Source organism: Macrobrachium nipponense, chromosome 31, assembly GCF_015104395.2.
Source record: "Macrobrachium nipponense isolate FS-2020 chromosome 31, ASM1510439v2, whole genome shotgun sequence".
Taxonomy (NCBI): Eukaryota; Metazoa; Arthropoda; class Malacostraca; order Decapoda; family Palaemonidae; genus Macrobrachium; species Macrobrachium nipponense.
In genome coordinates this window covers 7,377,450-7,389,949 of record NC_061093.1, presented here as the reverse complement: position 1 = coordinate 7,389,949, position 12,500 = coordinate 7,377,450, and the positions used below count along the sequence as shown (strand labels likewise).

General features: G+C 34.5%; 1 protein-coding gene across 1 annotated transcript; it reads right to left on the bottom strand.

Moving 5' to 3' along the window:
* Window positions 1–6,682: 6,682 nt before the first annotated feature.
* LOC135206588 (uncharacterized) lies at window positions 6,683–9,142 on the bottom strand. The gene is made up of 3 exons (XM_064237929.1): window positions 9,095–9,142; window positions 8,577–8,907; window positions 6,683–6,858 (listed from the first exon to the last, which is right to left on the bottom strand). Exons 1-3 carry the CDS (start codon window positions 9,140–9,142, stop codon window positions 6,683–6,685), a joined length of 555 nt encoding a protein of 184 aa, XP_064093999.1.
* Between the last annotated feature and the right edge of the window lie 3,358 nt (window positions 9,143–12,500).

Sequence of the window (12,500 nt, the reverse complement as noted above, 5' to 3'; positions counted from 1 at the left end):
AGCGTTGTTAGTTGGTCAGGATGTTTAACATAATCAATTATTGTAAAAATATTCTTTTCGAATTTCAGTCTTGCATATTATTGAGTGGTTTCTGATATTGGAAAATTCTGGTTGTTTTATCCTTGACCTGTACGGAAGCTAAAGCCAAATGGCTACAATATCGACCCTCAGCAACCTCCGAGTCGATCCAACGTAAGAGCCCGGACATCCAGGGCATGTGAATTTATAAAATAACGTTGGATCTCATGAAGGGCTGAAGGCGATCTTTAAAGTTAAAAAACGATCGAATAGTGCAAGGATTACTCGACACAAGCCTGACTTTAAGACAGGGAATTTCCTGTCAATTATACGAGTAAGGTTTAAGATAAATTTTGAATCTGAAAAATAAGGAACAGTAGCATAAAAATATTTTCTTCGGTACATCAAAGTAGTTGATGATGGATGCAAGAATTTGTTAAGTACCTTGTTGGTGATTTTATGTACTATATCTTGTGGAAATGAATTGGCTTTGAAAAAGTTTGCTAAGAAAGTCATTTAGTTATGAAATATTTGCCATGAGGAAGAATATTTAAGAGCTCTATTAATCAGCGTATAGATGGTGTTGAGTTTAAATGAGTAGTGGCAAGAGCTATAAAAAGTTATTGGTTAAACCCGTATAAGTTCGTTTTCTGTATACTGCCGTAGTGAATTCCGAGTTATTTCTCGTACCTTAATATCAAGATATGGAAGGCTGCCCTCGCTCTCTACCTCCATAGTAAAATTAATCTGAGAATGAGCGTTATTAATGAATTCTAAAAACAAGGAGCACTGCCATGAATGTCTAAATAAAGCAAAACGTATCATCCACATATCTTCGACATAAAAATTGGTTTAAAATTAGGGTCACAACCGTTTAAAAGTTTTGATTCTAAATCAGACATAAAAAATTAGCAAAAATAGGGCCTAAAGGAGACCCCATAGCAACTCCATCGACCTGCGAGTAGAGTTGTTTATTAAAAATGAACATCGAATCTTGCACAGCAAGACTCCGAGAAACTGTTTAAAAGTCAACCGATCAAAACCATGAAATGTTGTATCATCACAATAAAAAAATTTTGTCAAGTATAATATTAAATGTATCATTTAGTGGAACATTTGTAAAGAGGGATTCAACGTCGAAGCTGACCATGTAATAGTCCCCATCTTGATGATGATACAACATTTCATGGTTTGATCGGTTGACTTTTAAACAGTTTCTCGATCTTGCTGTGCAAGATTCGATGTTCATTTTTAATAAACAACTCTACTCGCAGGTCGATGGAGTTGCTTAATGGGGTCTCCTTTAGGCCCTATTTTTGCTAATTTTTTTATGTCTGATTTAGAATCAAAACTTTAAACGGTTGTGACCTAATTTTAAACCATTTTTATATCGAAGATATGTGGATGATACTTTTGCTTTATTTAGACATTCATGGCGGTGCTCCTTGTTTTTAGAATTCATTAATAAAAGCGTCATTCTCAGATTAATTTTACTATGGAGGTAGAGAGCGAGGGCAGCCTTCCATATCTTGATATTAAGGTAACGAGAAATAACTCGGAATTCACTACGGCAGTATACAGAAAACGAACTTATACGGGTTAACCAATAACTTTTATAGCTCTTGCCAATACTCATTTAAAAATAAACTCAACACCATCTATACGCTGATTAATTGAGCTCTCAAATATTCTTCCTCATGGCAAATATTCATAACGAAATGACTTTCTTAGCAAACTTTTCAAAGCCAATTCATTTCCACAAGATATAGTACATAAAATCACCAACAAGGTACTAACAAATTCTTGCATCCATCATCAACTACTTTTGTATTGTACCGAAGAAAATATTTTATGCTACTGTTCCTTATTTTTCAGATCAAAATTTATCTTCAAACCTTACTCGTATAATTGAACAGGAAAATTCCCTGTCTTAAAAGTCAGGCTTGTGTCGAGTAATCCTTGCACTATTCGATCGTTTTTTAACTTTAAAGATCGCCTTCAGCCCTTCATGAGATCCAACGTTATTTATAAATTCACATGCCCTGGATGTCCGGGCTCTTACGTTGGATCGACTCGGGGAGGTTGCTGAGGGTCAGATATTGTAGCCATTTGGGCTTTAGCTTCCGTACAGGTCAAAGGATAAAACAACCAGAATTTTCCAATATCAGAAACCACTCAATAATATGCAAGACTGAAATTCGAAAAGAATATTTTACAATAATTGATTATGTTAAACATCCTGACCAACTAACAACGCTTGAGTCGTTATATATTAAAAGACTGGTGCCCTCATTAAACGGTAATTTGTCCTCGTCACCTCTGTACCTGGCATAGTTGTCGTCGCTTCTCTCTGCCAACTGTAACTCATTCCATCTTCACCTCTGATTCATGGACGGTTGGTGTTTTTAGTAGTCTCTCTTTTTATTTACTGCTTCTTTTTAATCTTTTTAGACTTATTTTTTAAAATTGTGAATCCTTTTAACTATATCATTTTTTAAAATAGTCTTTTTGATTTCTATTCACAGCTTGATGATGCACACAGTTGTGCGAAACGTATCATATGAAAGAAACTTGGCCTTTTAAACATGGTATCATGGACTCCTTCTGGACACTATATATATATATATATATATATATATATATATATATATATATATATATATATATATATATATATATATATTATATTACTTATTTGGTATTTAAACTTGATATAACAATAATTTGAGGAATAAACTAATTAAGAATAGCCCTGCAAATTCAAATAATATTGTATCCAGTATTCCTTGTAAAGATGTAATAAGATTTATATAGGACAAACATCCAAAGATCTAAAGGGGAGATGCTCTCAGCACAAATATGCCATATCAAGAGGCTTCACGAATAATGATATTCAACGCAAAAGGAATCTGCAGGAATCCGTTTTGATTGAAGCCACGTCAACAAGGTATTTAAATCTCCATCCTGGATTGTCCCTTGTTCCTCTCTCCTTGTTTCTTTTGCTTAAGAACACGCCACCTAGATTAACAAACAGTAACCCGTCCCCCAGTTTCTATTTTTGGTATATAAAGGTCTGTCAGCTTCTGTTATATTCAGTGTGAACTTGAAAAGGTAGAATATACTACGAAAGTACTTGTTTAAGTCCCCAGTTTTCACTCACCTTCTACCGTGATTTTCTAGATGATATTATCTATATATATATATAGTATTATATATAGGATATATATATATATTAATTATAATTAGATATATATATATATATATATATTATTATATACATATATAATCTAATATATATATATATATATATATATATATATAAGATATATGTATTATATATATAATTAATATATATATATATATTATATTTATAATATCATTATATATATATATATCTTATATTATAATATATGTTATATATTATAATATATATTTTTATATAATACATATATATATATTCTTCTATACTTATATATATATATAGATATCTATCTACTTATATCTGTATGTATAACCTGTTCTCTATATCAAACTCTTATATCTCTATATATATCTATATATATATATATAGTATATATATCTATATATATATCTATAGTCTCAATCTATCTATATAATATATATAGAATTATCTCTCTCCTATCTCTCTCTACTCTCACTGATACTATATTCAATATCTCTCTATATATATTCTATATCGCTCTAAATCATATAGTAAATATCTCATATATAGCCTCTATAGTCGTATATCTATCTATTGTATATCGTATATATTAGTATTATCTATCCTCTCACTATCTCTATATATATCTATATTGTACTCTCTAGTATTATCTCGATCTATCTATATATATGATCTTAAGATATCTATATATTTATATATCTATCATTTTATATATATATATATAATCTTATCTAGATATATTATTTATATTATATCTATATCTATATATATATATCTATATCGATATTTATATTATTATTATCGTAACTATATATATATATACGTATATATACTGAGAAAGCAGGCGAGTCAGCCAAGTGATAAAAAAATGCACAGGGAGCAGGAGCAGGAACAAACATGGCGAAGTATTTTACACTTTATTCCGACGCGTTTCGCATTCAGCAGAATGCATCTTCAGGGTCTGTATGAAAAATAATGACTAATATAAATTAAATTGATTTGAAAATAGTCTGAAAATTATTTACAAAATGAAAACCGAAACTTCACACATAGATAAAGATACACTAACAACTGATAAAACAACACGAGAAGTAAAAGCACATACGTTAGTTAAAAGTTCAGATAGATAGTTAAAACACAAAGAACTAAATAAATAAATTAGTAAAATACAAAGTAAAAAAAAAAAATATTTGAGGAGCACTGGGGGTCGACCATCCATGGTAAGAGATAAATAAAAACTAAAAGAATGTACACAGAAACATAGGCTTAAGAAAGATACAAGGGGGTGGAGGTGGTCTGGTTGTTCAACTGCGGAACAAGTTGTTTAATAAAAAGGCTCTCCAGGATCAATAGTTCATTTGGGCTGGAGGTTTGACCAACAATAATAAAATCCTATCATTAATAATACAACTTTACATTTTTGAATTTAAACATGAATCCAATTGTTAGTGATTGACAGGAATGAGTTTACCTTTAATGCGCCAAAGTATTTTGTACTATTTTTGTAAATTCGGCCCTAAAGGAATCATAGTGTAAATATGGGAATCGGGCATAAAAAGGAACTTTGAAACATTAATTTCATTGGTGTTGGTGCAAAACTCTTTATTAAGGACCTTGTAAATAATTCTGTTGATGAGCTTGGTGGGAAAGCAGTTATCCTTAAAATATGCTAAAAAAAAAGGCAATTTCTTTATGAAATACATGCCAGTTAGACGTAAGGAGACCATAACATAAAAATCAGGTAAGGCCGCGTACAAACCGGATCTGTAATTTGAAAAGAACTGTGTAAAATGGTCACATTCTAAGAAAGGTGTTAGTCATGTAAACTTGGTAGATATTAGCCCTTAGTACAAGAGACTTTAGCTGCCGCTCTCCCGTTTGACACCTGTGGCTATGTGTCCGTATTGTCCCCCTACCATAGCACATATTCTGATTACTACCTTTATGTACCAGCTTCTTATATATATATATATATATATATATATATATATATATATATATATATATACTATATATTATATATACAATATATGGAAACGAAAGCATGCGAACATGTTTCACAGGAATACATTTCTGGCTGTAAATAATTGTTTTCCGAAAATCAAGAACGTATCTTGCAAATTTTCCACAATTTACAATCATCTCCATTACCAAATCAAATAGAGTAAAAAAGAAAACTGAATATATATCACTACGAAAGGAAGACAGAGAGAGATTATGGGAACAGAGAAGCATATTTATTATTTGTTTTTGACTTGAAATTATTATCAAAGGAAGCCTTTTGTGGAAACTTCCCTTTCTGAGCCAGGCTTCTCTATCTCTACCCAAACACCTTCCCTTAAAATTACGAGAAAACCAATCGCTTGAGATTATGTTCTACTTGAATTGCCCGACAACAAGGTCTGACATCCTTTTTATTTCATCTGATTTAATAACCAATTAAGACGAGCAAGGAGTTGAATTATGGAGTCTACCAAAAGTCTCAACTCATAATTCATTTGGTAGATTCCTTACCTAAGTTAAAACTGCTACTAGCGTGTTTTCACTTGTACACGAAATCAGATTAAATATATGGATATATCCATAGGTATTTGTTAACGCTTACATTCAGTAGTATTATAATCATAAGTGGTTGTTTCTCTTACAAACGACGTGCAGGTGCCGGGTATGGATGTCAAGTTTATCTTCATTGAAGCCTGGCTCAACATGGTGAATTTCCACAAGAAATCTTCCTCCGAAGTTTTGAGACTAAGTCGCTATGACCACAGTCTCGAGGAAGCAAGGTTTCTCGCCGTCAAGAGTTCTTTTTCATAGGATAATCCCCGATATTAATTTTTTTTTTTCTCATCAAAAACTATTCCGCATACGATGAGTTATCCCACTGGCTTCCATTGTTCACAGATTGAAATGAAGGTTAAGTACAGAATGAACTTGATAAATTCTCCAACACTTTCTGTTGCCGTGCTAATTCTCTTCACAATTAAATAGAAATTAAAAAAGTCGCAAATAGGTGTAGATTTCCTTTTTATATTCAGCTCTTTAAATAACCCACGGTAATTTTCTATCATTCTTTCTGGCCAAGGAGTGATAATTTTGCGTACCATTCAAGAAAGGAAAAAGAATAAATTTGTAAGTAAAAGATGGATAGAAAAAATTAACGACAGGGAAAATGAATGGAATGATCCGGCAGATGACTTAATGAAAATCATTGCTATGCAAGGGAGGAGAGCAAACAAACAAGTAATAGATTAGCTACTATTCGTCACACAATGATTCCAATTTCAAAGTAATAAAACAGAGTTCTTATTGGAGTTTATTATGCATTGTCATTTCTATTCAGATATGCAATTATTGAAACACTGATAAGTTAAATAATAATGATAACATAATGGGTGGAACGTTTGTTCTCAAATTCCTATTGTGATTCAAGGAAAGGCCGTTCTGCACAGTAGCACAAGTGTTCTTCTCTGAGGTACTGCATTATGCTTGAGGGGTTTGATATAAATTGGGAGAAGAAGACTTAGTCTCAGCAGTCGCAGAACCTGCAGCAGCTGCATCCTCCTTGGCAGCGAAGGCGATCTGGTCGAGGACGAACTGAGGAATCGGGTGGGGGAATTCGGGAGCCTTGGGAAGACTGTCTGACTGAGGCTGGAACCCTTTTCATCGGCCACGTACGTCACATCAACGGGAGTTCCGTTCGGGGGGCGGTGTACCTGAGGACACGTACAGGAAAAGAACAAGAAGCACAGTGTCTTGTAACACTCAGATTGGAGACAAGTATTAAGTCTCGAATGCCAGAACTGACATCGAGAAGAACATGGTATCTAAGTATCCAAAATCAGCAATACAAGGACAATTCCAAATGCAAGAACTGATGCCAAAATGCACTTTGTATCCCTGGAACACTTTATGAATAAACAAGACAAATCATTTCACATCTAAGAATTAACATAAACAATTCACGGCAAAAATCGTGAAAACGAAAATACATTGAAATTTCAGCTGCTAGAATTAGCATCAGAGAGAGCGTGATGTTTGTAATATTTTTCAAAATATGCAACAAATCGACAATTGTAAATTCTATAACAGTATCATCATATCTTTTAAAATATCAGTGTTTGAATGATGATTTTTCCTGTCTGCAAGTTATGATGTGTAAAGGAAAGTAACTATCATTATATTTGAGTGAGGCTTGAAATATATATAAGTTCAACTTCGTTTTAAGATCATTCCTTCTTAGTGAAAGACAGCGAAACGAGGTAAAGACCGCAGCTAACGAAGAGCTCAATGTAGCAATCTATCTGCAGTATCGAATGATAAAGTTTGTCTTGATGTCCAAACCTTTTTACTGTAGATTGCTATATTTCCTGTAACATGTTATCTGCACGTCACCTCGTTCACCGCATTATTACGTAGGTAATTGCCATTGCTTGAAAGGGGTTGTTAATCCAGCTTGTTTAAAAAACTTGTGAAAATCCTTGGCCTTTAGTGACGCAGACAAGCTAAGCTTATGGGTCGGTTCGCGAATCTTTGGGAAGTTAGCTGTCATTGTGAGAACGCTATCCAGCCAATAATCATCCAAACAGTAAGTTAGCTATGCAATTATGCGCAACTCCGAAAATAGTAAATTCATGTTCCTCGTATAAGATTTTATACCGGAATCAGTTACAAGCCTGGAAAAGACCTCTCTCACAAAGAGAATGTTATCAAGGATAATATTTGAGACTGTAATATCATAAGTAACACTATTTACATATATGTCTTCCAGTAAGAAAAAATATATATAATGTTTGTATTCCACGTCATTGCTATATTCGATGAATTGGGGATGCGAGTGCAAACTAAATGAATCAGAAACTTCGCTTTGGATTGTATGTTTTTTACATTATTATTTTTTTCTTAATCCACAAATAAAAAGAAAGAGAATTGGAACAGGAATTCATACTTATTTGTAGTTGAAAATATTTTAGTCTTTACTATCTTCTTATTAAACGAGAGAAACAAAAAAGAGAATTTAAGACCTATTTAGGTGCAGAACATTTTCTAGCAAAGAGAAATTAAAGGAGGAGAGATTGAAACTCAGTTTGACTTGTCGTATGCTAGTCTTCATTGGATTTTTACTGTAAGAGTCAATAAAAGAGGGAAGAAGGAGAGGGAATTCACGAGAATTAGTTTTGTTAATATTTTCATTAATCAGAAAAAAATAGTGGGAAGAGAAAATCCACATTTACTTGCACCTGTAATCATTTAATCTCCATTAGGTTTAAGGAGAAATAAGTGGGAGATACACATTTACTAGGGAGAAAGCAATGCCCACTGGCAGTCGTGGCAGTTTTATTCTTAGAAAGTAGATAGAGCTCAGACTCATACTTACTTGTAACTTCCCGTCTGTAACTACGGACCGTTTGTTTCCGTTCTGTTGCGGATCCAGATCCAGAGACGACGATCCCATTGTCGCCCTCGAATTCGAATTTGAAAGTTCCGTCTTCACTCTGGGTTCTCTCGTCCCTTAAGATGGCCACTGGAGGTGGAATCTTGACTTCGGCATTTCTTTGGCCTGCTCCTGGCGCCGCGTACAGTTGAGATGGGGTTGTACTTGAAGAGGTGGAGTAGTAGATGGAGGAGGAGTGGCGGTGAGTAGGTGGAGGAGAATAATTGTACTGTGGAGCAGCGATGGACAAAGTTGCAAGTGCTGAGATGATGATCTGCAGGAAAACGAAAGAGACTGAGTTTGTTTAGGTGCTCAGTGCATCTGAAAAGCGATCATTTTTGAAGGCACAACAGAGCTGGAATCACAATAATCAAAGAAGCTAATGCTTAACTCCAAAGTCAGCTAGAAACACTGGTATCCTCAAGGAGGACATACGAGTGGGAGCAATCTCCTTCGCTTACTATCTTCATCCTGGAGGTGATGTTGAAAGACTGGTGGAGGCAGTGCATGGCGCATTCCTTTTAATAGAGCATTTTCCCTGTGGAAGGAATTCAGATCAGTCCTCGGAGAAAGGCCGCTCTCTCTCTCTCTCTCTCTCTCTCTCTCTCTCTCTCTCTCTCTCTCTCTCTCTCTCCACCCTGCATTTTACTTTCTCATGAGCAGAACCATGTTTGGACGAGATCCAGATGACCTCAACTTAATTACAGTTTCATATTCTGGCTGGTGTATCTTCTGCCTCTTGAAGCAGCTGTCCTTAAAGCTCATTCTAGTTATGCTGTTACTTCAGGAAACCACATCTTGATCCGGTGCACTACGTGAAAAGTATTCCTGGTGTATCGGTATCTCATTCGGGAAAATATTTTCTATACATATTGTTATGATGAAATTATGAATATTTTTAATTTTATTATTCTTTACTAAAGGGTTTTTCCACAAGATATAAAGTTGCTCTCATTATTTTTCTGAACACAGCTTTTATTGTGATATCGCTTTCCTAAGATATTATAAATACTCTATAAGTTTAATCAAGGCGTAATCTTGTTGTTTTTCGTTACTGTAAATCCCTGTACTCCTCATATTCTTTTATTTCTGCAGTCTTCTTTTATCATTGTAATATGGCCTAATGCTTTCATGACCCAACTCACATTTTCTTCGTTCATAATCTCTTTTGATAACATTAAAACTCACGAAACATATTTCATATAATAATGGGATGCACAGTATGAAAATATTCCAGTTAGACATGCAGGAATTAAAATCTATCAAAGGCATCAAACCTCTTCTCTCAACATCTTCCTTCAGTTTATCTCGCCATCTCATTCTCTGTCTCCCTCTCGATCTTCTTCTTCTAACCGGTTCCTCCTCCCAATCCCTCTTCGCTCCCTCCTCGTCATCCATCCTCATCACATGATGCCCATACCACCTCAATCGTGACTCTTCTTTTATTACCTCCGTAATCTTTAATAAGCCTGCCCATCTTATTTCATTCCCCGATCTCTCAACCACCAATATTCCCATAATCCTCCTCAGGATTCTCAACTTTGTTCTCTCAAGCTTAACTTCCTCTTTCTTTTTTCTGAGATCCCATATTCAATCCATACATTAACACTGGTCTTATCACTGTGCTATAGATACTGACTTGTAGCTTGATTTGCATTTTCATATCACATACTACTCCAGCTACCTCTCTCCACTTCCCTCATGCAGCTTTTTACCCTACTGTCAACTTCAACTTCAGCCTCTGTTCCTCCCTTTTTGCTTAAAGTAGATCCTAAGTAATTAAACTTTTTTCCTCCTGTTTTATAATTAAGATGCCACTGAATCATTATTTCACATAGAATAATGCTGTACTCGTAAAAGGATATCTCTGAGCAAATGTATATATACGTTCCACAATTTTCAACTGTAAATAAAGTACGTGCAATAGCACTTCAGCTCTCACTGTACTAAAACGGTGTTATATGTTCTTTGGAGTGTATCATCTAAAACAAACTACAAATGGCATTCCCTTCCGACTTTTAATTCTTATTCCACTCTTTCTCTAAAAACTGTCAACCTTTATCCACTTCACATTTTCTACTTTTATAAGGAATGGTAAATAGAGGCAGCAGATAGATGAAAATGGGGAGTTCTTATTAATCCAATTTACATCAAAAACTAATTCTATATCAAAATATCTACGTTACTTAGGTAACCCATAAAAATTCCTATGGTAAGATAAAACCAGCGTATAGTGGTTGAAAAATAATTCTCTAATCCTATTTGAATAAACATGTACTACTCTTAGCCATTTTTAATGCCCTGCAGTATGTCTGGAATGGCTGCTGCTTAAGAATAAATAAATGTAGCAGCAGATCTGCCAAACTTTCATGGAATTGTAAAGGAATTGCTGGAAAGTTGTGGATACATGTGCATCAGCTTTTAATGAATATTGCCAAAAATATGTGCCCATAAAATCATAAATGCAAGTGTCATATCATGAACATCTTGGAAGGGTGGAGAGCAGCTACTTCTTGGCAGAAAGAAAGAGGAATCTGCATCAAGACTAACATCTTATAAGAGAGCTGTGCTGTAGGGGCTCAGCCACCGCAACCTGTAAGCTGCACTTATGATGAGAAATACTTCTTACCCTAAGGAGCAAGGGAATGTATGACTAGTGTTTTTTTTCAGTCTGTGTGAGCATCTTCATATGAAGTGTTGGGGACAAGATGGCTAAGACATTCTCTGGAGGCCAAAGAATCTAATCTTGTGAAACCTCTCGGAGAATAATTTTTAATATGTGAAATATAAGTGTTCATTGTAATTTTGGAGCCTTAGTTTAAAGATTTTCTTTTGCTGCAGTCACCTATTTGTTATGATTTCATTTCTACATAATATCTAGTGAATCCTTGTGATAGCCATAAGTTATGGAGGAAGCTGCCTCCATTTTCAGAGTGAAAAAAAATTAAGAAATTATTAAAGTTATGTCTGCAGGTAGTAATGCTACAGTTACATTAATATTTAACCAAACTGTCTGGAAAGAAAGACTACCAAAAATAAATCATTCCAAGTGAAGAATTATGGACCTTGTGGAGGATGTGGATAAGCTACTCCATCACGGAGAGAAGGAAACTACAGACTGTAACTCCAAAAGGAGTAGTAATGGCCATTAGGAACTCTTTAACTGCTACCAATCTGGTAAGCAAACTTTGTGGTGAGTAAAAGCGCCACCCCTTATAGACCCAAGGGATCTGGAACCAGCTTAGTTTCGAATTTTAGATTTATAGTAGTTGTTTAAGCTTTGAATTATAAGCATCTTTGGGCAAAAATAGATGCTGGATACTTGAAGATTCTCAGAAGTCAATAGATCCTGTCATGAGAGGCTTCATGGAGATACATCCTAATCTGTGAAATTCATTATCTACTTTCATTCTATCGTGTCTTGTTTTTAGCCACTTTTAGACTGAACTCACCTCTATATAGAAGTGTAGTTCCAATTTTCATTAACCATAGCTATGATGATACAATTAGATTTATGTCTAAGAAGCTCCTCAGCTTAAGATGAAATAAATTGGAGTAAAAATGTTTTCACTAAAAAAACTTCAGTCCTTGAGGTAAAAAGTATAGGAAACTATAGAAGTGGTGTCTGAGATTGGTATATGCAATATGCCCACTAGTATTTAATGAAAATTGCCTTAAACGAGAGGCTGTGCAAATAAACATAAGTGGAAGGTCGTGACATCCTGGATGGCCTTGCAAAGGCTATGCATCACAGAGAGATGGAAAACACACAAATACTACAACACTGGTGGTTTTTATAAGCAGCCCAACTGTTAACCTCCATGTAATGAGAAATATTGGCCCAGTAGGAGATCCAAGGGTTCAAGA

What these genes read in the sequence shown, in the direction of transcription:
- LOC135206588 (XM_064237929.1), bottom strand. Translation starts at nt 9,142, where the DNA reads ATGCACTGCCTCCACCAGTCTTTCAACATCACCTCCAGGATGAAGATA. An exon ending in TCACCTCCAGGATGAAGATA is followed by an intron (nt 8,908 to 9,094) that starts GTAAGCGAAGGA and finishes GTTTTCCTGCAG; the next exon opens with ATCATCATCTCAGCACTTGC. An exon ending in TTACAGACGGGAAGTTACAA is followed by an intron (nt 6,859 to 8,576) that starts GTAAGTATGAGT and finishes GCCGATGAAAAG; the next exon opens with GGTTCCAGCCTCAGTCAGAC.